At 36.3% G+C, this 27,555-nt stretch overlaps 2 protein-coding genes across 17 annotated transcripts in view; both read left to right on the plus strand.

Moving 5' to 3' along the window:
* Window positions 1–1,525: 1,525 nt before the first annotated feature.
* On the plus strand, window positions 1,526–7,328 carry LOC6039971 (protein takeout). The gene is made up of 4 exons (XM_038254731.1): window positions 1,526–1,842; window positions 6,420–6,663; window positions 6,730–7,016; window positions 7,081–7,328. Exons 1-4 carry the CDS (start codon window positions 1,776–1,778, stop codon window positions 7,230–7,232), a joined length of 750 nt encoding a protein of 249 aa, XP_038110659.1. The 5' UTR covers window positions 1,526–1,775; the 3' UTR covers window positions 7,233–7,328.
* Window positions 7,329–8,753: 1,425 nt separating this feature from the next.
* The window catches only part of LOC6039967 (unconventional myosin-XVIIIa), a 120,483-nt gene continuing 101,681 nt past the window's right edge, over window positions 8,754–27,555 (plus strand). For 8 of the 16 annotated variants that reach the window (XR_005277214.1, XR_005277215.1, XM_038253467.1 and 5 more), the window contains exons 1-6: window positions 8,754–8,904; window positions 11,922–12,618; window positions 19,575–19,844; window positions 21,079–21,285; window positions 21,349–21,837; window positions 21,901–22,047. Coding sequence is in view for 14 of the 16 variants with exons in the window: in XM_038253467.1 (XP_038109395.1) it covers window positions 12,469–12,618; window positions 19,575–19,844; window positions 21,079–21,285; window positions 21,349–21,837; window positions 21,901–22,047 (1,263 nt within the window). In the remaining 2 variants the exon portion in view is untranslated. Of the gene's footprint in view, window positions 8,910–11,921; window positions 12,619–19,574; window positions 19,845–21,078; window positions 21,286–21,348; window positions 21,838–21,900; window positions 22,048–27,555 lie in introns of all 16 variants that reach the window. The other 8 variants (XM_038253454.1, XM_038253457.1, XM_038253456.1 and 5 more) reach the window with 8 other exon arrangements.

Here is a 27,555-nt window from a genome sequence, read left to right on the forward strand (position 1 = left end):
TTGTTGCAACTTTGGCGTGAAATTCTTGTGATGTGGCATATGGTTGTATTGGTTCGCTTGGAAATTGATGGATCTTAGTTACCTGAGTTTCACGTAGATTTGACATGAAAATACAGATGGAAAAAAATCACCTATATTTTCATGCAACACTGTGGTGAACAATATTTTGAGTGTTGGACTCTGCCAGACTGTGGAGATAAAGCGATGGCGTTCGCTGGGCGCGCAGATTCTGACGCGTAGAACGTGTTTGGAATATTTGAATAAATCATCACTTGCATTCACGTTTGGCTTTTACTTTTTATAGAAGATAGACTTCCCGGTTCTTCAGCTAGGGAAGAAAGTGAAGGTCAGGCAATGTTCTAGTATTTGTTTATTCTCGATTCTATTTTACTAGAGAATAGGAGAAGAAAAAGCAAAGCAATCCACTTTAACGACCCTCTTTTGCAAGTGTCTGCTCAGTTCTAGGCGTTCGAAAGTTATGTGTGGTAAGTCACCCAAAACCTCTTTTATGCAAATATGGACCGACGTATTACTTCCCCATCCGATAGAAGGCCAGGAGGATAAGGTGGGGATCGAACCCGCACCCCGTAGCAACGTAGGGATCGGCAGCCGAAGCCACTAACCATCGCGCCACGAGGCCTCAAAATATTAAAAGAATTTTTAAACATTTTTGTCACTGGGTCACTAAATTCATTCTAAAAATATAGTAGATTTTGTATCTCTTGATTTTTTTAAATGAATGGGAAGAAGAGGTCAGCTTTGAAATATATTTGCAATAGCCGAAATAAATGAACGTTAAGTTTGGAAAAAAACAAAAAAAAAATATAAAGTAAGACATGGGGCATAAGAGAACAACATTGTTATTAATTTCAAGGTTATTTTTTGTTTTTCTGCTTGATTGCATTCCTAAGAAACAGCATGCTATTTCTTCCAATGTGAACTAAACAGCTGTGGATGGTAGATCTTCACTCAGCTTAGGATACTGAAATGATGATGATAGAAACTGATTGTAACAAATGTTGCCAGCTCTAATGCTCTAAATTCTTATTCTTACTACCTAGGTAATAAAAGCTAATGCTAAAGCTAAACAAAAAAAGGCTATTTGAATTCTAAAACTGAAAAACTTATTTATGGTTCTGATGGCTCACTAAATGATACATACATTCCGTATTCCATATTCCGCAGAATCGAGCAAGGTCACGTGAAAATATCATGTGTTTCACCGTTCAAAGCTGGTTTTTCAACTGTCTATCCCAGACAAAAGAAGATCCTCGCGAGACGCCGTGTTGAACTGGAAGCTATAGACAATTTATTCAGACTCCAACATTGGCGGACAGGCGGATCAGGATCCTGTCCTGCCCCGACCGACGACTGGTTCTCGTTGTTCTGCTACATATGCCTCTCCAAAAGGTTTATCAACCGTTGGACAGCACACTTGACGCAAATGCATGCGCAGACTGGCCATTGTTGGAAGCCGCCGACGACGAAGAAGACTAACCGATCGATCGGTGTGCGTATATAAACCAGGATCCTCCAACGGTTTTCGGAATCAGTCGCCAGCGGAGGCTCGTCGTGGAGGCAAGGATTCTCTTTCGGTTTCGGTTTCGTTTCGTTCTGGTGCCTGTTCTTCAGATGCTGATTGGATACTAAGTGGTGTGAATCGTGTGATCATAAAACAGCATAGTGATAACAGCAGCAAAACGAAGACTGGACTGAATTAAGTGTGAAGATATAATCGGTGTAGCATTCTCCCGTTGATATTCTATAATCTTAAAATGGAACTGTTGCTGTGCGTCGTTTTTCTAGTTTCAACTTTGTCAACCGGTTTTGCACAAGTTCTGCGTAAGTTTGTTGGATTGCATGTTGGGACGTTATGTGCATCTTCCGGTTTGATTTTGAAAGTGTTGGTTTTATGTTTTATGACAATAATATTTAAAATAGTTCGAGAAGTTTTAGTTTGTATGCGGACTGCGGACCTACGTTGTGCTGTTTTTATTAAAATTATAATGTTAATTTGAGTTTGAACATTGATTTATTTCCGAGAATTCCAAGTTAAAGGTGACAACAAAGACATAAGCTTTCGTTTTTGGAACAATTGAACATACATTGCTCATTTTGATTTTTATTAAACAAATTTTTAGAGCCCTTTTAAAAATGTGTAGAATACCGTCTAGACTCGATTTCCCGAAGGTCTATGATAAATGTCACTGCGGATAATCAAATCTTCGGATAATCGAATCACGATTTAACTTTTTTCCGTTGTCTTATTTTTGAAACCAAGATGCTCCAAAATGATGGTGATGAAACATGAAATTGGTAGCACCAGTACACAGTGGTCCAGATCGCAAAATTTAGTGGAAAATGGATTTTCCAAAAAATTGCGATGTTTTGGAGCTTTGGGTTTCCTTGTAAAATTATCATATAAACCCAAAATATGACCAAAAATCGATTTTTCTATACTTTGGCTCAATTCTGAGGGCAGATTCAGATTCTGCGGGCAAAATTACATGGAAAAACATATATTTGGACAATTTTACAATTTCGTTAGGGAGGCCCCATATGGTTTTCCCTTGAAAATTAGCCTTTTTAATGAAGATATCTCGAGTTTAAAGAAAAACACCCCTTAGATTTTTTCAGCGTTTTTTTAATAAGTGCTAAATGCGTTTGTAGTGCTAAATCTTCTCTTTAAAATGCAACCTTGTGCTTAAAATTTGGCAAGCGCCTTTTCGAGATATTTAAGTTTTAAATTTGCATCTTTTTGCCTCCCTCACTTTACTGAGGAAAGGCTAGAAAATCACTCGAAAAATGAACTTCTTAATTCAACCTCGTAGACCCACCTTCACGTATACCTATCGACTCAGAATCATGTTCTGAGCAAATGTCTGTGTGGATGTGTGTAGGTGGGTGGACACAAAAATTGTCACTCGATTATCTCCGGACTAGATGAACGGATTTTGACCGTATTAGTCTCATTCGATCCGTCTTGGGGTCCCATAGGTCTCTATTTAAAATCAGCAAGTTTAGTTAAGTACTTCAAAAGTTATGCTAAAAAAACGATTTTGGCGTATGTCCGGAAGATTGTAAAAAGGGTGTTTTTAGCAAGAAACCCTATCATGTTATACATTTTCAGAAAGGTATTAAAAAGACCTTTCCAATGAGCCCAAAACATTGAAGATCTGACAACCATATCAAAAGTTATTAGCACTTAAGTGTTATTTGTACACTTTTTGGAGGCCGGATCTCAGATATTTCAGTAAAAATGATGTCCGGGTCCATCATGCGACCCATCGTTAGTTAGATAATCAAAAGACCTTTCAAATGAGCCTAAAACATCAAGAATTTGACAACTCCATCAAAAATTATTAGCACTTAAGTGTTATTTATACACTTTTTGGAGGCCGGATCTCAGATATTTCAGTAAAATTATGCCCGGGTCCATCATGCGACCCATCATTAGTTAGATAATTGAAAGACCTTTCAAATAAGCCTAAAACATTGAAGAACTGACAACCCTATAAAAAGTTATTAGCACTTAAGTGTTATTTACACACTTTTTGGAGGCTGGATCTCAGATATTTCAGTAAAAATTATGTCCGGGTCCATCCACCCATCGTTCGTTAGATAATTGAAAGACCTTTCAAATGAGCCTAAAAAATCAAGGATCTGACAACCCTATCAAAAGTTATTGGCACTTAAGTGTTATTTATATACTTTCTGGAGGCCGGATCTGAGATATTGTGAAAAAATATTGTCTGAATCTTCCATGTGAGCTTTCGTTGGATAGGTTTTTTTTATCAGACCTTGCCGATGAGCCAGAAAAATTGAAGGTCTGCGAACCCTATCAAAAGAAATCAGTAATAAAATTGATTTGTTAAACATGTTAAGGGAATGTTGCTATTTTTACTGAATGTATTGACTTTATGAATGTGAGGAAGGCACCAACCACCTAAAGGTGGATTTAGTATCGTTTTACCTTAAAATGGTTGTAACTTTTTACCTTTAAGTCCAAATTGACATGTCAAAAAATAAAAATGTTCGTTTTTTAGAGCTCTAAAAGTGCTCCGAATCTCACTTTTCTTTAAAGCTTAACCCTGAAATGCCACGTTCAAAACCCTGATTTTTGAAGGTTTGCTCAGATGCTTTCTTTAAATTTGATCATAGAAGGCGTGGATTACGAGATAAAATTTTGGTGTCTTGGACAAAGTTGCTTGGATTGGCAAGCCCAAAAACTTTTTACAAGACAACAAAATTCCCAGAAATATGCTTGTAGAGTAAGATTTTCAAAATCACCCTTATCGTGAACCACCCTAATTTTCAACTAAACCAAAAGTTGCTCCTTTCCATTTGCAACAACATTTTTCGGAAAATCAATTTTCCACTTAATTTTGCGTTCTGGACCACTGTGTAGTGCACCAAAACTTTGAGAACGAATTTCTCGGAGATGTGACAATGTTTTCAACTGCTTCTTTTTGCGCATGTTTAGGAAACATATAAACTAACTTCCGGCCAAATTTCATCCACATTGATGGAGTACGAGCGTTTTTATAGACCAAGACGTAAACAAAAATGGGGTATTTTTGGGAAAATAATGAAACACTATTTTTACAAGCTGACTCAACCGACACGAAAGCATTTTAGATGAAACAAAAAATTACATCATTTTTTCTATATTTTAGTTATTTTTGGACTTGTATGGGAATATCAGAAATTTTTTGTAAGAAGTTTAACTAGTTTTATTAAAGGTTTAGCTATGAATAAATTATAAGCAAATGATGTTAGAGGTAGTGCCAATCTTCTGTATTAATTTTACCTAAATATTAGCCATGAAATCTTGTTTTTGTAAAGATAAGTTTTTAGTGGTAAAGAAAAAATGTTCCTTATCTTCCTGGTAAAGCACTGGTACACCACTCCAAATTTTAAAATATTGCATGGATTCGATGTTTGTGAAAAAAGCTATTCCAGAGATATTGGACCAAAATTTTACCGCTTACTATTTTTAAAACAGGTGAAAATCTTTGGGCATTAGACTGCTGTTCTACGCATAATTGTCCCATGTGTGTGTGTGTGTGTGCAACCAACCAAACGGGACCACGCGGCCGCTTCTTACAAATTGAGTTGTTTCCATGTATTTTTAGATCTACATTCTATACATGCAAATAACTCGCATAGGCATTTGGAAGGTGTTAGCTCTGCCGAGCTTCGGTGACCCATTTCTACGCTGACTAGCCGAGCGCGAGGTTCTTCTGCTTTATCGACAAGCCCCGCCCTGAAGAACGTTTGCATCAATCGGATTCAAACGTTATTTAGAACTTCCGAACCCTTTTCAAATGGACAAGGACCCATCGCGTATATAGATGATGAAACGAAACTATTGGCACTACGCCCCCCGGGGCATGGCCTTCCTCTAACGTGGGATTTCTGCTCCAGCGCCTCTGACGAGACAGGAGAAACCGGGACCGACGTTTTACTTCACCATCCGATAGAAGCTCAGTGGATAAGGCGGGAATCGAACCCGCGTCTCATAGCATCATCGGGATCGGCAGCCAAAGCCGCTACCCCTGCGCCACGAGACCCACATATAGATGATAGTAACCTTGAATAAACCAATTTTTCAGTTTTTGCTTTTTGGGTGTTTTTTAATACCCCTGACTCAAGACGGTTTTAAAAACACCCAAAAAGCAAAAACTGAAAATTTGATTTATTAATCTATTTACGAAAAACTATACATATCGTTAATACAATTTAAAACTACTTTTGAAGACTTCAAAAAAACACACGGCTTGTCTAAATAGTGTGTGTTTTTTTCATATAGAATTTTTATGAAAAATATATAATAAAATCTTGAAAATGTATCAAATATCTCACTTATATTAAGATCTTTTTTGTTGTAATTTTATCAATACATTAGTATTAAGTTCTTTTAACATGTCTTAAATATTCTACATTATGGAAAAATGTATGTCTCGGTCCTTCAGCTCCAAAATAGGTTTATTTCCTTCTTTTTTCATCTGGAAACATCAATTTTATTCCTGTTTATCAAAACTTTTCATTACATGAAATCTCTGAAAAGTCAAACCAATCTCAGTGTACAATAAACAGCAAATTTATAATGTTTCTATTTGTCTCATTAATGATTTTGCTCTACCTTTCAGAGAAACCTCTTTTTACGGTGTCAAATTTGTTCTGGCAATATTTTTTAAATTTAAAATTGCCATATTTTTCTCAAAGGATTTACAAAAGCGCTTCAGAAACATGCTTGTTCACTTCTTATTGAGCTATTTATCACTCGATTTTAGTTGAAAACGCTTTTAATTAGCTTTAATTGAATGTCACAGTTCTGACCTGCCAACATTAGAGGCACGTTGGAATTAGATGCTGTTTAAAATAAAATTCCACCGAATAATTTTGCTTTTATTCAGCTCCAACATTCCAACTGTGCCACCGGAGCGATCCCAAGTTTGACAAATGCCTCTCGGAAGCGATCACCGGTGCCCTTCGTGCAATGAAAAACGGAATTCCGGAGTTTGGCATTCTTCCCATCAATCCGCTGGCCATTTCGGCGCTTTCCATCCAGCAAGGAGCATCGTCCCCGATTAATCTGAAACAGGATTTCAAAAATCTAAAACTAACCCACCTGGCAGATTCGGTTGTAACGCGATCAAAGTAAGCGAGTTTGAAAGTGAAAATTACATGAATATTGCTGTAAACTTGTCAATCTTTTTTCTGCAGGACTGACTTGGACAAATTTGTGCTGCGTTCTGAAGCCGTTACGCCGTACATGGAAATTTTTGGGGATTATACGATGGAAGGACGAGTGCTTCTGTTACCCGTGACTGGACGAGGATTCGCGAATATAACTCTGCATGGATTAAAAACAAAACACGAGCTAATCGGTGAGCCAGTTCAACAAAATGGTGAAACCTTTATGCGTATAAAGAAGTACAATGTGAAGCTGGAAGAACCTAAGCATATGACGATTTTCTTTGGAAATTTGTTCAACGGAGATGTTGCGTTGGGTAAGATGTTATTTTTTTGATTTTGAACTTATTAATTTTTAATTTTTTTATTCTTTTTCGAAAGGTAATGCAATGAACGGAGTCATGAACGATAACTGGCAGTTGATGTTTAGAGAGCTGCGTGGTGCATTTGAGGACACTTTCGGTTACATATTTAAGGACATCAGCAATAAACTATTCCTTAAGGTTCCTATGAACAGAATATTTTTAAATTAAAAATGGTGCAGTTACATGCAATCATTGTACAAATTACTTTGTAGTGCTGCAGTTAAGGCTTCCTTACTGTTGTGAATAAATATGTTATAAGAAGTATTAAAACGAGTTTAATTTTTTTCCCTGACCCAAATATTGATCAGAGTTTTCATTAGAATCAGCCTTCTTGCAGTTTCTGGTTTGATTCCAGATATTTTTTCTATTTATGTTTTTTTTTTAAATTTCTTATAAACATCTTCAACCCCCAAATTCCATACACATCTCTAGACAATTTTTTTTAATCAAAGAAGAATCCTTGAATTTTCAGAATAGTTTACAATTTGTGATTCGAAACAATGTGCCTTGGCCAATGTTTTGAAAAATGTAACGTTTTGGAGAGTTAATCCGATTTATGCTTGTCCAAATTTCCAACAATTCAATTGCTCTTCTTGATTTTCTTTATGAATTATTTAAGGCAACAATAGCTCCAAAACAAATTATGATGTTACACACATTTTTTTATTATTCATCAATAAAACCGAATTTTAATAAATTAAGGGGTATGGGAACATGTATGCAAATCGTGCAAAATGACAAGTGTTGATAAAGGCACAAATTTACACTTTTTTTTTAATCTGTTTTCAGGAAGTTGAAATATTTATTTTCATCTATTAACAAAATAAATTTGAATACATTTGGTTGTACTTTTGCGAGAAATAGCAGTTTGAAGTTAGGGACCATCCATAAACCATGTGGACATTTTTTTGGAAATCTCAACCTCCCCCCCCCTTCGTGGACAATTTGCATTCAATACAGTCTTTTTGTATTAAGCGTGGACAATCACAACCCCCCCCCCCCCTCTTAAGGTGTATCCACGTGGTTTATGGATGGCCCCTAAGTCGTTTAAAAAACGAGTGCCACCGAGGTTGCCACGATAACTCAACACTGCTTTGACCATATCAGCTCAAAATTTATGTGAAGATGAGTTAAACTGGTCTCGTGTGCATGATGAAGGCGGATTTTCAAAAAGTTTGTTTAAAAAAAGATTAACATATTTTTCTATTTTTGATATAATGATTTTTGCAATTTTTCTAAAAAACATAATTTCAAAATCGGGCTTTGTTAGCAAAAAATATATATCTTGAGATTCTTCTTCCAAAGTTTCAGCTCATTAGGTTCATCCAATCTCGAGATATCGTGGCACTTGTAAATCAACTCGTTGTTTTTAGAAAAACGCTTAGAAAGTTTATGCTTGCGCATGGCAAAGTTTCAAGCATAAATCCTGTGTTACTCACTCTTATCTTATGTAAAATGAAAATTTTAGATTTTCTACATGTATGTAATTTGTAAAATTTTGATTAACGAATAAAAACCAAAAAAAAAATGGCAGCATTATGTTTAGTTCTTTAGCATTATTAAGGTCCCATTGCCCACTCATTTATATTAAGGTGAAAACGTATTGCACATTTTGGCAACACTGCCGACGCATGACAGCATTCGCTGCAAAATGCATTCAGTGTCACTTTGTCGCTCTGTGTTCTGGGCTGGGCTGCCAGTCTAGCACTTTAGTTTAGTTTAGTGGCAGATGTGATGAATAGAACACCTCCGTCGGACGGGTGTCGTGAAAAGTTCGTATTTGTTTTTACTATTTGGCCCGTTTGTCGGAAGTTTTCGCGAATACTCGAGTGCGTTCCAGGTTGGGTTGAGTGATTTAAAAGTTTTGATACAATTTTCTACGAATGCAGTGTTTTCCATAGTCCATTTAATTGCAAAAACATTCAGTCTACATGGGGAAGGGGTGCCAAAGTGCAAGAGTACCAGTGCCAGCAGAGAGAGAGAAAAGCTTTGCTGTTTTTGCTTGTGTGCGTGTGTTGTGCTGTCAGCATTAATGTTATTTCTTTGCGTATAATGTTCGTAACTTCGTATTAGTCTTATTTGAATTTATAAACGCTGAAAATGCAATCAAAATTATTGATTGTAAAGTGAAATTCAAAAAAATTATTGATTTCAATGATACTACAAGAATGTAAATGATCTTAAAATGTTATATTTAAAAAAATACTTTTATTACTTTTAAATAAATCAAGAAAAATAACTTTAATGAAAAATGATCTCAAATCCAATAAGAAATATTAAAATATTGTTGAATTATTCAATAAAAATTGTAGTTCTATTGTATGAATAATTCGCAATTTTCAGCAAAATCAAGGGTAATAAAATTGAAACATTCGTAACGAAAAGCTTAAGCTTGAACATATTTAGACTAGCTTCATTAGAATGTAATCAACTTGATACACACCTACAGAAAACATGAAACTTTCTGCAATGGTCAGCTGGAAAAAACGGCGAGCCTAGAAGGTTTTCACTCACTCCGGAGTTTAAGGCCATGGGTATGTTTGGTCTTATGCCTGCGTGTGTGCATCCATTTTCAATGCATGGGACCATGAAGCAGTTGCTTCATTCAAAGAGAAAGAGCGAGTGAGAATTCTCATTCGCTTCCATCGCAGATTCGTTCATCGCATAAGCCTATGGAGAATATACCTTCGAAAGTTGCAGCAGTGTTGCCAACAGAGTAGTGGAAGGCTGGAATGTGTATTTGATTTGATAGAGAGTTCGTTAAAAAATCATTAAATTACATTTCATATATTAAAAGCTATCAATTTTACTATTTCTAAAAGTATAGGATTAAATTGCCATCCTGGCCAAAGTTTTAAATGCATTTTTTATCGCCAAAAGTTTAAATTTGAGTTAAATAGCCGGATTTTCATATGTAAAACCGCTTGCGCTATTTGTCATTGATTTCAATTGTTGACTTCCTAATGTTAAGTAGGCCTGGATTGTTAGTGCGGAACACGTTTTTTTTTAACAGATTGTATAGATTTCAAATTTGTTTGTCATTGTGGTCATCAGGTTGCCTGTAGTTATCATGCATTAAGCACTTTGCACGTGTTATTTTTTTTAAACAAACAAAAATGAAAATATGGCTTGAAATTTGAATTTATATTTTTGTAATTGTATATTCACGAAAAGGACTACACAAAATTACTAAAAATAACACTTTTGAAAAGTTCATTATAACACTCATTTGAGAGTTGAAAAGTTCAGCTGGATATACGATCCAGCGTAAATTATCCGAAGTTTCGGATAAAAAAAATAATAATAAAAATTGAAATAAAAAGCCATGGTCGCAACATTTGAATGAAAAAAAGTGTTTTAAAATGCATTTAATACCTACCCAGTTGTTTTGTAAATATTAGTTTTCAAAATATTTAAGTATTGAAGAGATGTTTTTTCGCCGCAAAAAAAAACTTTTTGCGGTGCTGTACAATGGAATTCCATAAAAATTGAAAATATATTTTTTTGTTCCAGACATGCTAAATATGATTTCAAACGCAGGAAAATGCATTTCTATTTGTTTTCAGTTGATTATCCTCTATATCTTTTAAAATTTTGAAGTTTTTTGATAAAATATTTTTTTGCCCCCTGATTTTTCAACCCGATTTTGAAGGGGGCTGGGGCGACATAAAATTTGAAAAATATTTGCAACGGCCTTATTTGAACATAAAATTTGAGTTCTGTTTCTAAAGGTAATTTGTTAAATTTGGCACAGAGGCTTAAAATGATAGAAAACGTGTTTGGATAATGAAGTCATCTATTCTGGGCCTAATAGTTCATGTGTACTGTTAACTGAGTCAAATTGGGACACATTAAAATGTCGTGAACAAAATAAACAGAACAACAAAATTAGTACATTGCAGATTCGATTATCCGAAGGTTTGTATGGGACATCGAATGATCAAATCATGAACAAAAAAAAATCTGGTTTTAACATCAAAATCGAGTTTGGCGACCCAATTTTAATCAAATTTGTATGGTTGATTGCCTATAAAATGACCAAATGCATTTTCTCATTTTTTCATAAATGTTATTTTGACCGCCATCTTTGATTGAATAATTCAAAATCATTTTAGTGTAATTTAGGGGTCATATTTAATCTCAACAGTCAAAAATAAGACAACGGTTTTTTTCCTGGGTTCGATGTCCATGGAGTTTGAAATTTGGAAATGAAATTTGCAAATTTATAGTTTTTTAAGTGCTTGAGAAATCTATACAGATTATTCAGGATGGAGACATGGACATGCCTGGAGTTGAACTTTGATAGAATTCAAGCTTAAAACTTTAACAATTTTATCTTTGCTGACTTTTACTCGATTAATGGAATTGAGATTTTTTAAAACATAAATGAACTTTCTCTCTTTGCTGATTATTACTCAAACCCCCAACATAAATTAATCACTCGCTTAGTCACACCACTAGTCGCGCGCGATATCTCCGCTGTTCTGGCACCACCGCACCAACTCCAGTAGTGGTGTGCGCGTAAAATTACGGCGCTGGTATTCTCCAGCCACCACACACAGTATCTATCGCTGGTCTGCTGGTAAAGGGTCCTCCAGCCTGCTGAAACGCGGCGGAGAGAGCAAAGCTGGAGAGCCCGCCGCAACTCGAATATTTGGGCTTGTGGCATGGTCTTAAATATCTATACTAAGGCAAAACCCGACCCGGACTGTTAGTGTGTGTCGTCGCGAGTAAAATGCGCGAATGTGTTACATATTTTTATACCAACTTTCGAAAAACGCAAAATGAATGAGTGCGAGTGACTAACAAAAAAATAAGTAGAATGGATGTAAATTGTGCCTTTTTTTTGGTGTGTAGAAAAATATTTGTCGATGAATCCGGAATACTAAATGGTCGTCGTCGGTCGCGATGACCATCGCCGCCGGAGGAAGATTGAAAGTGGTGATGTGACACTGTTTTGGACTGAGGAATTAAGGGTGTGTGTGTGTGTGTGTGAGGGTACGGTTATCTATCGATGACCAGTTGGGCGTAAAATTGAAAAAAAAGTTATTCGTAAACAAGAGAAGAAAGTTGCATTCGATTGCCAACCTCGGGCCTGGCTTATATTAGTTTTTGCGAGAGAGTTATAGTAAAGTGACCGTAATAAAGAACGAAATCAGGGGTTTTAAATTTGTGATAAATTATGATTAATGTTTCGTTAAGCTCAGTGTTGATGAATTTCCACCAGTATCATAACGTTATGTGAGTGCTTTCGGACGGTGGAAAATCTTACAACGAAAAGTGATCATCTGTTTTTAACCAAGTTCAGAGTGTGACCTACCTCGGCAGAAAAGAAAAAGAAGAAAACGGGAAAAAAGAGGCGTCGTCTTTGTCGGCGATCATCTGATAAGGCGTCGCTACCAGTATGTTCAACTTCATGAAGAAGGGCGTGGGGGTGGGTGATGACCGCGATGAGAAGGAACGCCGGAAGCGGGAGAAAAAGATGCGGAAGGAGGGCAAAGGGACCGGCGTGTCCGGGAGCATGAGCACAGAGGAGTTGCTGCGTCTGGACGAGGTAAGTTTGTGGTTATTTTAAACTTTTAAGGTATTTAAAAAAAACTCTTTCATTGCCGTCTTATAAGTTAGTGAATCGTCCTAGCAGCCTTGTAACATTATTTTTTCACTAGGATCTGTTGTAATAGTACCAATATCCTAGAAAAGTTCATTTTTAAAATAAATCAATCAGCGTGGAAGAATATCCTCTTTGAGGCCCTGACAAATATATGACCCAATATATTGAATATTAAACCAAGAAAAAGCCATACACTTTCACTATTTTCATACTTCAATGGATTTTTAATTAGGGTTTCAAGAAGAATGTGTTAGTTAATAAACTTTAATTGTTGCTAATACGCTTGATATGATTTTGAACTCCTTATAACTAAGCTTAACGAAAGATAATTTCATTTATTTGTTTTTCAATGTTCTAACGTGTTCTAACAAAAACTGTAAAAAAATAATTGTTTTTATTTTTGATTTGATTTGATTTGATAACCAACAGGGCCACAAGGATGACCTATGTAGTGGTTGCCTAGAATTACAGTGGCTCAGACTTAAAGGGAGCATCTTCAAATTACTGCCGTATGAAGGGCCAGAAGGGGATGGTTGGACGCGAACAAGTAAAATCACTCACGGTGTCCTCAGGGGAAGAGAATCTCCTTCCGACAGTAACCTCCAATAACTCCGAAAAAAGTCTGACAAAGCTGAAAAACAGGGCTCGCACCCTGTTGGGGGCCTAAAAGGGCGCGGCAGACAGCTGGAGACTGGCAGAGGTCAATAGATGTAGAAATTAGACAATCGTTTAGAATTGTATAATTTATAAACTTTTTCCCCCTTGTGACGTAGTTCTGGTCTTCCACTATCTACATCCAATCTCCGCCATTACAGCATACCGTCAACTGGGGCGAATTGGGACAGCAGTTCTAACCATATTAGAGCAGAATATTTTGATTTTTCTGGTAGGCTTCAGATAGAACTGACTCAGACTAACAAAATGTGTACACCCATTTCCAAATTTAAAACCTTTAAGTGCTCTATATACTGCTGTCCCTATTCAGACTGTAGTCCCGATTCGCCCCAGATGACGGAACCGTTAACTGCCCTGATGCTCCCTCTCAATCCCCGGCTTTGATTCTAACTACTCATAAAAAGGAAAATCATAGTTGAAAAAAGGTCAATGCGGATGGAGAGCAAATCGAGCTCAGTATCCCCTCACAAAGACTGGTAGTAAGTGTAAAAAAAGCAATGAAAAATATAAAGAAAGCCAAGTAGAAAAGCCAAAATTATTTTTCATTCAATTAAATTTCGAACTTTTTTTTTTTTTTTTTGCAGGCCAAGTGCGAATGATGCTGATGATACCTCTTCAGTTGACGCTCAGGCGAGGAACATCCTGGAAGGAGCGTCACTGACTACGTCCGTAGTCCTGTTAGATCATACTTGACCAAGACAGTATAGCTCTGGTTCCTTGCAAGTGTCCTATTTTCTTACCTCCACGTTGGCTTGGTTTTCATGATGACCTAGCTGGTGGCCTGTGGAAACGACTCGTAAACCTTTGACCAGCGAGGGTCAGAGTAGAGACGGCTAGAAGAAAGGGGCGCGTCAATGTGGGAAAGGGAAGTAATTTGTGATTGTAGACGGTATTGTTTTGATTCGCAGTATGTTGAGTCAACTGCTGTGGATGTACCTGAAACATCGCACAACGGGGTTTCTCTTCTTTCCATTTCATCTACCAGCTATCTTCTGTTTATTTTGTTTCACTGATTTTCTAACGCGGCTTCTGTTTACTATCCTCCATTTGATTTCGATTTTACTCATTTGATTCTCTTATTTCTCAACGCTTTTTAATTCTATTTTACCAATTGATGCTGCTGTAACATACTTTCTGCTTTCCCTTAATTTGGCAGCGATGTCGATTTTGTTTATCATGTGCCTTTTCTTTATTTATCTATTTGAATAATTTTTCATCTGCCCTATAAATTGCCCTCAATACAATCTAAGCTTGTTTGTTACCTCTATTTATTAATTATTGTTAATTTCTTTATCTACTTCATAAATTACTATCTTTCTTTTACTATTGATTCTTCAAATAGTATATTTCTTTCACTGTCCATTGTTTTCAATCTTCACCCTTTTCTTCAAACAAATGAGGTTCGAGCCCTTACTCAATTTTGGAGTGATCAAAGAATTAACACAAATATTACTATTGTACTTTTGAAAAACTTTTATAAAATGCTTAGGACCAAAAATTGTAACAAAACACCGCGACAAAAGAAATAGCAACAGATAAACAGACTCAACAATAGGGAAGATTTCAGGAGAAAACAATACACAGTAAATAACAATTAGTTTTTAAATTCAAACTGAAAATAAAACAGTTTTTGCTTTAATGAAAGTTGTTAGGCACACTTTTAATGGTTAGGCGCTTATACTTACATCAAACCCTACTTAATGTACCACCCCCGGCCGAGTTAAAATGCGTAACCGGAAAAGAAGGTGTGCATGCCTGGCACGAACACTCAAAGCGTGTTCTAGCGTGCTGCTCGTACTGACTCAGAGCAAGGGTGAGATGTAGGTGTAAGGGCAGTGCGTGTTCGTCGGGAACCTAGTGCATAAGATCGGTCAAGGCCCGTTCTTACACTGAAAATTGCGAATTGCGAATTGCGAATTAAATTTCGAACTTTTTTTTACATTTTTTTTACTGCCAGCCTAGCATCGATTATCGGAAGTCGTCACAAAAATGTCACTATAGATACCGCAAACCGGGGTGACATTAATAGCCGGGGTGACTTGAGATTGTTCCGCAAAATGAAGAGTACAAATTAATTACGTACGGAATGGTATGAAATCATACTGACATTGGTAGAGAAGTGTTCAAAGTACTTCAAGTACTTCACGTTTTAAAAGTTAGTAAACTTCAATTCCGAATTAAAAAAATTACGGAATATTTTAATAAACTCGAAGCGTTAAAATAATTTAAAACTAATGTGTAAATAATTAATTTCATATGGTTACTGAACCACAATTCGGAAAAATCTTGAAATTTAAAGGCATTTCCAGTAGAACAAATTTCGTGCTTCGAATTCAGTTTAAAATGAAATATAAATCCCCCCCCCCCTCAAAGTCGACCCGAAAATTAAAAAAAAAAAGTTTTATAAAAGTTCAAATTTTCAATGGAATTTTGAGTGCAATTAACTTAAATCAATTTAAAATGCATTCTCCTGCGTTTAGAATGATTTTTAGCATGCTTGAGTTCGTGAAAAATCTTTTAAATTGTAGTGAGTTTTTGATGTACAAAACCGCAAAAAGTATTATTTTTTGTCAAATCTAACATTTTTTGAAAACTTATGATAGTATATCAACTGTATGAAATTATGCCTTCAATCAACCTGTTTCTAGTAAGTGCAGGGTTTTTGAACGTTGTAACCCCTTTTTCGATTTGCATTAGTCTCGTCACCGTCTGAAGCAAGATATTTTAAATTTTCTCACGGAAGCATATGTGTTTTGACAAAGGCTTAGACCGGTTATTTTTAGTTAGTTTATTTATTTATTTTTTTACATTGTGCTAGTTTAGTTTGTTAGCTTAAGTTTGATTGTAAATACCCTCATTTGGATTGTAAAATCTGTTGATAATAAAAAAGTAAGAGGTTTCGTGCCTATTTGAGAAGGACCCATCGGTAGGCGTTCCACTCAAACGGGCTTTTCCCTCAAATAAAACATAAAACATACTCAATGGTTTTTCGCCTCTCCCCCGAACCGAGGGACAAAAACTTTGAAAAATGTTTGCATCGCCCTAAACTTAGGAATTTTTCTTCTTAAAAACTTTATGCAGCAACCTTAGTGATGGTACACTTGACTTAAGTTTGAACACTTTTAATCTGATTTCAACAAAAAAAACTGCCTATTTTTTAACGCAATTGAAAAAACTTATATTCCAAAAAATTAATAAAATTTTGTGTGGCCTACCAAAAAAAAAAATTATAATAATAAAAGCAAAGCAAAATGAAAATCTAGAGACAAAACTTACCACTTAGAAAATATTACAAAAATAAATTAAAAACCTATCAATGTCACAACGGGTTACGGTAATCGTAACACGAAAACAAAACTTATTCCTTGTCATTATTCAAAAGTATGGTTCCAAAAAAAATTATATAATGTACCGTCATCCGGGGCCAATCGGGACTACAGTCTGAATAGTGACAGCAGTTTTTAGAGCACTTAAAAGTTTTAAATTTGAAAATGAATGTACACAGTTTGTTGGTCTGAATCTGTTCTATTCGAAACCAACCAGAAAAATAAAAATATTGTGCTCAAAACTGCTGTCCCAATTCGCCCCAGTTGACGGTAGTCTACAATGCATCGTTCCAGTTTTTTTTTCCATTATTTTTTTACTATAATTTTTTGGGGCAGTTTTGAAGTGGGGAAGAACAACTTGTAATACAATTTGTATTGGCCTAATTTAAGTTAACGCAAAAAATGAAGATAGTGTCAAAACATAGTCACGTGTAGCAAGTTCCATTTACAAACCCAAAAAATCCGTTAAACATAAGTTTTTCTCCAGAGACTTTTACAGGTGGTACTATTCTAAGATATAATGAAAAATGGGCCCACTTTCAAGCATACCGACTAGGCTAAACGGAAATTAGACTGAGTGAGAGAGCGAGTTAGAGTGAAGCTTGTGTTGAGACATTCCGAGCTTGGAGCTGGGAGAAAACCGAAAAAATACACAGGGAAGAAGTGTTAAAAAAACCTGTCTGGGAAAACTGGAAATCGATAAAATTTCATCACAGTCGTCGTCGCACCGCGCAAAGATTAAATTCAGCACACCTTCAAATGCTGCTGCTCTTATTGTTGCTTGTACACAACAACGTTAGAAAAATGAGGGTAGTTTGTGGTGGCGACGACGACGACGACGACGGCATCGATGGTCATGTGAAGATGAATCACAAATCGGGTACTCCTCGGTCGGCTGGTCATTTGTTGTTGTTGTGCCAAATGACTTGAGGGTGTGTCCTTTCCTGCTTGGCTGCCCGAGTGATGATGGTGCAGGCTCGCCGATGTGGTTCAATGCCGGTCAGTATTGATCGTGTTTGTTTTGATAAATTGTGTGTGTTATTGGCATTTTATCTTGCCTTCAATATTTATATCAATCAAAATTCAATAAAAAAACCTAATCGATTTTTGGTTATTTTCAAGTTTATTCAAATCAAACACAAAACATTCCATTTGTTTTTTTTCTTCTGATTTAACACAAAATCAAAGGCATGTTGTAAACTAATGATCGGATTATCAATGTTAAAAATGGAAATGCATTTAACTTTTCCTTATATTGGCACATAGAAAAACTCAAACAACTGTATCTCGCCAACATGTGGTGAAAAAATATGGCATGCTTAAAAATTGTGGGCAACTCTCCACCAACTCACACGAAATCGAAAAAAGTTGCCCCGACCCCTCTTCGATTTGCATGGAACTTTGTCCTCAGGGGTAACTTTTATCCCTGATCACAAATCCGAGCTCCTTTTTTTTATATCTTGTGACGGAGGGGCGGTACGACTCCTTCCATTTTTGAACATTCGAAAAAAGACGTGTTTTTCATTAATTTGCTGCCTGAAATGGTGATGCTTTGGAAATTTAGTGTCAAAGGGACTATTATGTAAAATTGGACGCCCGGTTTGATAGCGTACTCCAAATTCCGAAAAAAACATATTTTTCATCGAAAAAAAAAATGCAAAAATGGTTACACAATCTCTACAATTTTTCGACTGTAATTTTCTTGGGACATGTAATTTTAGGAGAAGAAAGCTATGCTATGCTTTGCTTTTCGAATCTGCAATAACTCAGAAGGGTATTTTTTTAAATTTAAAACACAATTTTTCTTTTTACAATTTCGTGTTTTTCCTAGGGTTAGATTAGATTAGATTAGATTATAATTTATTGTTTTTTCTAACTTTGCAGGTTTGTTTTTCAAGTGTAACAATATTCTACAAAGTTGTAGAGCAGACAATTACAAAAAAGGTTTATAAACATAAGGGGTTTGCTTCTAGCATTCTCGAGTTATCGGGATTTTACCCAAAAAAAGTGTGTTCCAAATTGTGTGTAACAAAACCTGAGTGCAAAAACTTTTCTTGATGTGCACAGTTAATCTTGTTATTTTGTACACAATCGTACAGTTGTTTTTAAATAAGGTGACGGTAAAAAAGTTACATTTTGGACACCCCCTTGCCTTGTTCGATTCCTTAGGCAAAATAAGTATCTGTGCAAATTTTCAGCTAAACCGGTTAAGGTTTATGGGTTGCTGTTGAGCGTTGAAGTTTGTATGAAAAGAATTGCAAAAATATATGGGTAAAAACATCGCTTCAGGAAGGTGAAGCAGGTCTCCCCCAATTTTTTACATATGTGAGATTCTTATATGAAGTTCAATTCCCTACAATTTGGTCGAAGGTTGCAAGAGGATCCGAGTTAATTTTGACTTTTTGTGATTTTTTAGCATAAAGTTTCAGTATCAACGTAGATCTCCTTGCACCCTTCGACAAAGTTGTAGTAAATTGTCTTTTTCTACAAGAATCATACAATTGGATTTTTTCTGAAAACTGCGCGACATGCTATCAAAATCCTGAAGCGTTATTTTCCCATAGAAACATTGACGCTCAATAGCGGTTGAAGAAAAAAGGATTTTCTTGTCAAAAAAGAAAAAAAATTGGTGATTTGGCGATGGATAACCATTCTGTATTACATGCGAATCAATCATTTGAAAATTTAGCCTTTTGATTTTAAACTTTCCCCCTTTCAAAATTGCTTGAAAATAATAAGCTATATAACCAATCATAATGGTGAATCATTAGGTAATAGAGTACAATATGTATCAATGTTTCTGAGGATATAATCCACTTCATGTCTCCACTACATCAACCTAATGCATTTCTAATCGCACATTTTTCACCTCTCTCCCTCATCCCGAAATCCGGATAGGTGCGAAGATCGCTAAAGATTCGCGGCCGTCGGAAAGAGAAGGAAAAGCTGCCCAGCGGAATCACGGCCGATTACAGTGCGTCTTTTTTCGCCCAGCTGGACGTGGACCGCGAGCAGGACCGGGGCAACGAAGAGGTGGTTGCTCTGGCCAACACCACCACCTACATAGACAGTAACGGCGAAATGGTCGAACGGGTCTCGTTTACAACCGCGAACGTGTCACAGTCGGACAGCTCGGAAACGTCTATGAACTCCGTTACCGTGAACCAGGTAAGAACGAATCAATGAATGAAACCGACTCGGAGCTATAGTTGTGTCTTTTGAATCGTGGTCTTTGGGCTCGGTTCAAAACGATGACAATAGTAATCTACTCAAATTACCTTTAATTAATGTTCTTAAATTTATATTATTTAGGTATAGATTGTATTTAAATTTATCTGAATTTACATAATTTTACCATATTTTATTTAAAAGTTTTGAAAACATTCGGAAAACTTTTAAGTCATAGATTTTTTTTTAACAAATTTTTGCTTTTCTTTGTGCAATGATTCTTCATTTTGAATCACTGCTGAAACTATTAGGAAAAAATGTATTGACAATTTGTGTTCAGCTTGCTGATAAGCAGACTCGGATTGGTGAACAAACGGCCGTGTTTCCTGATAACCAGACCTCTGATAAAGATGATAAATATTTTTGCAAAACAGAAAGTAAATGGCATTTTCAAGAGAATTTTCAGCTTAAATTGACATGATATATGATATAATTGGGGTTGAAATATCATTTGGTATGTTTGTTCCTTGTTTTTTTTTATTACATTGGTTGAGGATAAACTAACTGTTTGTTAAAACATACCGTGACCTGCAACAAACAGAAATTGCAATTTTAATCTTCGAATAAATAATGATTTTGATATTTTTTCCAACCAAGGTAATAATTTAACCATTTCTTGATTTTTCATTTCCATAGGCGGATTTAGTTTAGTATTTTTTCAGTATTTTTTTGGCTTATTTTTTAATTTTCTTACTTTTAACATTAATTTGGAATTCTGTGGCCCATTTCTGTAAAATTAGACATGTTGTTTGCCTATTAAATGAACAAATGCAATGTTTCAATATTTCATAACCGACATTTTGGCTGCCATCATGGGTCTAAAAATTCTACACCACTGTAGAGGAGTTTGGGGGTCATATTTAAGCTCAACAACAACAACAAATTTTTTCGTGATTCGATTATCTGAAGATTTGATTATTCGATGTACAAAATTTCTGAAGCTTTCGCATAATCGCATAACCATTCATAACGCAAAGCTTTGAAATTACAAATTGATCGTAAGTGAACTTTATAATAAATGGCAAGTCAACTTTTATTTTTTATAACCAGCACTTTTCTTGTGTTCAGGATGTTTCTTCCAGATTTTTAAAGGCTTTTCCAACAACGGGTGGGTTTGGATTGTAGATTTGGATTTCGAAACTTGTAGAATTTGTTTTTTCTGTTCTTATTTCAGACAAAAGTACTTCCACCGGTTCCGCCACGCCCCCCGAAACGTGGCATTCTTAAAGGATCCCGCCTGAACCTCAACGAGTCGGGTTCCGATGGAGGCGGTTCGATGGACTCCAAGTCAGTATTAATGAGGAACACGCTGCAGAACGAACGCATCACGTACTCCCAACAGTCGCGTCACTCCGCCGAAAACCTCAGATTTGCTGGAGAGGTACTTTCAACTGAATGCATAGTTTTCTTTTGAGTCAAACTCTAAGCATTTCTTAAATTTCAGATGAGCCCCATCAACGCAAACCATCTGCACGTGGCGACCTCTCCCTCGCCTAGCGCGGACAGCCTCACCGACACAACGAATTCCTCCTTTGCCACACCGCCGTTCTCGATGAGTCCGGTCGGAGAATCCCAGGGCTCGTACCGATGGTCCCGAGTGCAGGCCTTTGAAGATGTCAGCTTGCCGCTTCCCGCGATCAAGTTGGTCGAGCTGCCGCCGCCTCGAGTGCTGGTCATCAAGCGCCAGAAGGCACCCCGTAATGACTTCGGGTTCAGCTTACGGAAGGCGATGGTGCTGGATCGCTCGTCGTCGCTGCTCTTCCCAACATTCCGGCCGGTAATTTTCGCCGAACCAAGTGCCAACAGTAACTCGTCGACCGGGTTGCTCCCGGGCGATCGTCTACTCAAGGTGAACGATCTCTCGGTGGAGGAGCTTAGCCGGGAGACCATCATCGAAATTATCCGGAACAGCGGCGACAGTGTTACGGTTGAGGTAAGAGTTTCAAACAATTTCGTCATGTTTACAAACATAACTTAAATCAACTTTTTCTTGTAGGTACAACCGGTGGCGGAGTTGGTGGAATTGTCGCGGCGCTGCATGAACGTTTTGAACGAAACGGACCAGACGGATCGAGCTGCACCGATGGATGTTATGGACTGCAACACGTTACGTCGCAGCGCTAGCAAGCGATTCAAGGGCGAGGTATGTGCCAGTTTATGTTTTGATTTTTTATATATTTAATATAGATTTTTGGAGTTCCTTGGTAGACCTTACCTAATTTCATATTATCATCGTTCATACATTCTCTTCAGAATGATAAATTTCAACCTTGTTTGGTAAAGTATTTAAACTGAGGAAAGAAAAACGATGAGCATGAGTGCCTTCTCGTAGATGCTACTTCTTTAATGACAAGTACCTCCATCCAAGTTTCACAAACTCTTTTTCCAGTTTTCAATACGATTTTTTAAATGAAAAGTTTTATTTGTATTAATGCAATTTTCTTTAAATGCGTTTTTTACCTCAAACGCCAAAAATATTGACCAAATAAGGTCGGCAAGCCATCGAATGGAAGAGGAGTTTGTTCATAACTCTGTTCCTTTCGTTGTCCCGCCACGCTAAGAAATGGCTGGCAAAAAATCAAATTTCAACAAATTCGTTCAGTTCAAGGAGCATAAGATTCGTTTTTCAATTTGTGATAATGTGTAAAAGAGCAATTTTTTTAAAACAAAATATGCTGGCAAAACTGTAGCGATTGTCTTGGTGTGCCTTTTAAAAGTCCAGTTTTACGATGTTGTCCCGTCACGCTACATTTTCATTTCCGGGGAAGCACAGGTACAATATTGTTCATTCTACATGCCATTTCTTTGTAGGAAAATCAATTACCTTTCCAAATATGTAACCCCCCCCCCCCCCCCTCTGGTGGGTTTCTTCTTTTATTTTGCCAATTTTTTTTTATTTTTAAGCACTCGCTCCTAACTCCATCCTTTTGCCTGATTTCCACTTAAATCTTTTTTTGTAATTTTTTTTGATAAAACATGCCTGCTCACTTCATATTGAGCTATTTATCACTCGATTTTAGTTAAAAACGCTTTTCATGAGCTAGAACTTTAATGTGCTGATATGCCAACATTAGGGTATGGTGGAATTACATGCTGATCCCCGTCTTGCAAAGATGGCTTCCCGGATCACTGAAATTGCTATGTAAATGCTGGTCCCGATACCCTACACGGGTATTCCCCTTTGAGGAATTGGAAAAATATTTACTTTACTTTACACTTTTAGACTTTTTGCAGATCGTTTGTTGCGGGCTTGTGACAACGACCAACATATTCACATTCTCCACAACTTCCGCATTTTTCAACAATTTGTATGACGTGTCACAAGATAGCACGGTGAGAAATTGGTATATGTCACAAGTGTGTATTGCGATATCCGGGAAACGAAAGCGGATTTCCAAAATCGGGTTAAAGCATCTTGTTGGTTGTTAAGTATTATAAAACGTCATCATTAACTCATTTTCGACATTTTTGGTCGTTGTTACAAGATAGTAAACAATGGACGAGATTTATAATTTAGGGACAACAGATCTAAAAAGTTCTAACATTTGAAAAAAAAAATCATTACGGCCAACAATTTGGTTGGATTTAATTAACTTCAAAAGGGCTGTAACACGAACTTGGTGTTATATTGAGGTGAGTTTGAGTTTTGAAAAGGACCTATAAACATATGGAAGACAATAGCTTATAGGTACATTAAAAAAACTCTGGATTTAATCAAATAACAAAATACAGACTCTCTGGCTGCCGATCTTCTCAATATCAATATTGTTCCATCTGTCAATAAATTGTTCAGTCCCTTGCTTGATTTTTTCATTCTACAACTTGATACCTTCCGCTCTCGACGGTCCTTTCAATATCGACACAGAGAGAATCGAATGTAGTACTTTTTTGCAAACTCAATTTTACATCCTTGAAAGATTTTTTTTGAATTTTTATGGAGTAGATTTTGATAATTCTTACAAAAAAAATCAGCATTTTCTAACAAAAATTTAAATCACGGTTTTTATCCACTCCCTCTTTTGGATACCACCTGCCTGAGGAATCTAATCAGAGGGTATTCCTGATGTCGATTTTTTTATTGTCACCCTACTACCCAACCACACATAACTGCTCCTGAAAGAAGATAAAGTGTCCTCAAAACTCGTCTAAAAAGTGATTTTGGAGCAAAACTCACGTTTTAGACGAGTTTTGAACACGCTGTATCTTTTTTAGGGGCAAGCTAGCACCATACTCTCTTCGGGAATGTTGTAGAGGACATTCCAGAGCATCCAAACAAAAAAAAGGTTTTTCCCATACAAATTTGTATGGAAAATTGAATTGCTTTGCGCAAAGTGAGGACTAAACCAATCGTTCCCAAACTTTGGGGAGTTGTTTAGGACCCCAAAAGGAACTGAAAAATTGGTGTGCTCGCTAAATTTGGACAACTTTATTTTTTTTCCATACAACCATATTACACCCTAATGACCCATATATTAAATATTAAGCTTAAAATTTGAATGATTGTCATTTATTTGATACACTTTAGCAAGTTGAGGAATTTTCTCTATTTCTCCAATGCACATCTAATAATATTTATTAATTACCGTAATCTGGGGCGAATCGGGACTACAGTCTGAATAGGGACAGCAGTGTTTAGAGCACTTAAAGCTTTTAAATTTGGAAATGGATGTACACATTTTGTTGGTCTGAGTCTGTTCTAACCGAAACCAACCAGAAAAATCAAAATATTGTGCTCCAACATGGTTAAAACTGCTGTCCCAATTCGCCCCATGTGTCCCGATTGACCCCAGTTTAGGGTAACGTTGTTTAGATGTTAGAATTATATGAACTAGGATGTAACGAAATTGTCTTGTTGTGAACTTTTGGGGTTGTTCTCTTGTAAGCTTTCCTTTTTGCCTTGCTAACCTCACTGAGGAACATCACTCGAAACATAAAATTCGAGGTCAATTTCGACTCAGAATCAAATTCTGAGCAAATGTCTGTGTTTGTGCACTCAAAGTCAGAAGTATCCCTCAAGAGGGTACTTTCAATCATCAAAAAGGACACTTTCTATCCTTTTTTAAAGTTCACCCGGCGTCACCCTTTTAAAATGGTATGTCAAATTCAGTATATTTTCGATACCCTTTTAAAGGGTGACGACGGGTGAACTTGAAAAAGGATACTTTTTACTTTGAGTGTACTTTGGGATGTTAATCAAAAAAATTTCACAGGGTTATCTCGGTGTTGGCTCAACTGATTTTGTCAACAAAAGTCTGGAAGGTTGTAAAAAGGCTGATATTTGCAAGAAAACCCATCATGTTATACATTTAGAAAGGTATTGAAAATACCTTTCCGACGAGTTCAAAAGATTGAAGATCTGACAACCCTATCAAAAGTTATATGCACAGCAATTCCATTTGAAAAGAGCCTAAACCGAAAAAAAGTTCTCCTATCGGGCTAAAATTTTTGGGGGGGTTCCATGGCCAATATAATTAGACTCGTATTTTTTTTGGCCAATAGGGTGACCTACATCGTGCTAGAGTAATTCGAAAAATGGCATTTTCGTCATTTTTCGCAAAAGCCACTTTTAAAAAAAATCAAATCTACGATAACTTACAAATTTCAGCGATGACCTATACATGTTTGGTTACCAAAAGTTGCGAAAATTTTGATACCCAAACATGTATAGGTCATCGCTGAAATTTTAAAGTTATCGCAGTTTTAGTGAAAAAAGTGTTTTTTTTTTCTTTTTTGTCATTTTCCTGTTTTTGCGCGTGGCGCGTCGAAAAACTCAGATTTTACAGTTCGACATCGCCAATATTTTGATATACTTTTGTGATATTTTCCGATGAAAACATTTTCAGACAAAAATATTTCTTTTGCGTCTGAGACAGCTTTGGAAGAAATCGGTTTTTGCGAAAAATTATGAAAATTGCCATTTTTCGAACCACCCTAGTACGATGTAGGTCACCCTAATGAACAAACAAAAAAATACGAGTCTAATTATTTTTGCCAAGGAACTCCCAGCAAAATTTAGAGCCCGATCGGAGAACTTTTTTTCGGTTTAGGCTCTTTTCAAATGGAATTGCTGAGCACTTAAGAGCGAGTCCACGAACAGGGCATACCCCTTTGTATGGGATGTCGTTTGGACCTCACCAATCTGCCTGAATTTTTCAGGGGTTGTTTGTACATATAAAACTAGCATCTGGCCAAAATATGAACACTCTAGGTCAACGGGAAGTGGGGCAAATCGGGACACAAAGTTTGAATGTTCAAAAACGTCAAAAATCTTAAAAAGGCTATAACTTAGGCAAAATTCAGTTTATTTTCAAAATTCAAAATGCATCTCAAAGCACTTCAAAAATGCAACAAAATGCAGGGTAGAGCATCCCAATTGGTTAAATTTAAAGGGAGTTATTGGCATTTTAGTGAAAAAATAGAAAAATTTTCAAACTCAAATAAAAAAGTGTTCCATCCAGATATCAACTCGGTTCGACCTGCAGCTTGTAGGAGCCATCTTGGACTACCATCTGAGACTGAGAACGCTTTGGGTAAGGCAGTTTAACATATTAAATAGACACCTTTACTTTTAGTGATTTTTTTGGTTGTATATTTTTGCTCGGGGACCCCTTAGATCCCATTTTCTGGTGATAATTTTATCATATTCGTGTTCCTGAGACAATTTCACATTAGAAAAATGCATAAAAATGTTTATTTTCATGCATTTTAACCCTTTAAAAAATGAAATATAAAAAAATCTTCGATTCACATTTATTGAAAATCAAGTTCGTTTCCAAGGATACTAGATGACACCAGAAAAAGAAGCTTCTTATTTTTTTTAACATTCATTTTCAAAGGGTTAAAATGCATGAAAATAAACATTTTTATGCATGTTTCTATTGTGAAATTGTCTCAGGAACACGAATATGATAAAATTATCACCAGAAAATGGGATCTAAGGGGTCCCCCGAGCAAAAATTTACAAACAAAAAATTTACTAAGAGGAAAAGTGTCTATTTAATACCAATTGGAATAAAACCAATTGGAATGCTCTACCCTGCATTTCGTTGCATTTTTTTTCAAGTCCTTTCAGATGCATTTTGAATTTTGAAATTTAATTGAATTTTCCCCAAGTTATATCCTTTTTTAAAATTTTTGACGTTTTTTGATCCTTCAAAATTTGTGTCCCGATTTGCCCCGCTTCCCGTTAATCTAGAGTCCTCATATTTTGGCCAGATGCTGGTTTTATATGTACCGGGGGGACTATGGGTCAAAAAACGATACACCTCTCGTAATTTCTTAATAACAAAAACAATTTAAAACACATCGAAAATCTTTCAACGTAGATTTGTTCTTAGATAGTTTACTGACATTTTCCCAAAATATGGTGGATTTTGATGAACACTACTTTAAATGCCAATAGTTTGAAAATTGACCCAATCTCACCCCTTAGAGGGTGACATTAGGTCAAATGAAACTAAAATGATGCTCAAATACAACGATATGGTAAAAACAAGTCATCCAACAGTGTTTCTTGTTCGAGGGAATCGTATTGACATGCTACAATGTTTGAAGTGGAGATTTTCAAACATTTGGGTAGTTTTCGAGCAATTCTAACAAAAGTATTAGAAAAATGATTTTTCGAGAGGTCATTTTTGGCCAAAAACGTACC

The sequence above is a fragment of the Culex quinquefasciatus genome, chromosome 2 (genome assembly GCF_015732765.1).
Source record: "Culex quinquefasciatus strain JHB chromosome 2, VPISU_Cqui_1.0_pri_paternal, whole genome shotgun sequence".
Taxonomy (NCBI): domain Eukaryota; kingdom Metazoa; phylum Arthropoda; class Insecta; order Diptera; family Culicidae; genus Culex; species Culex quinquefasciatus.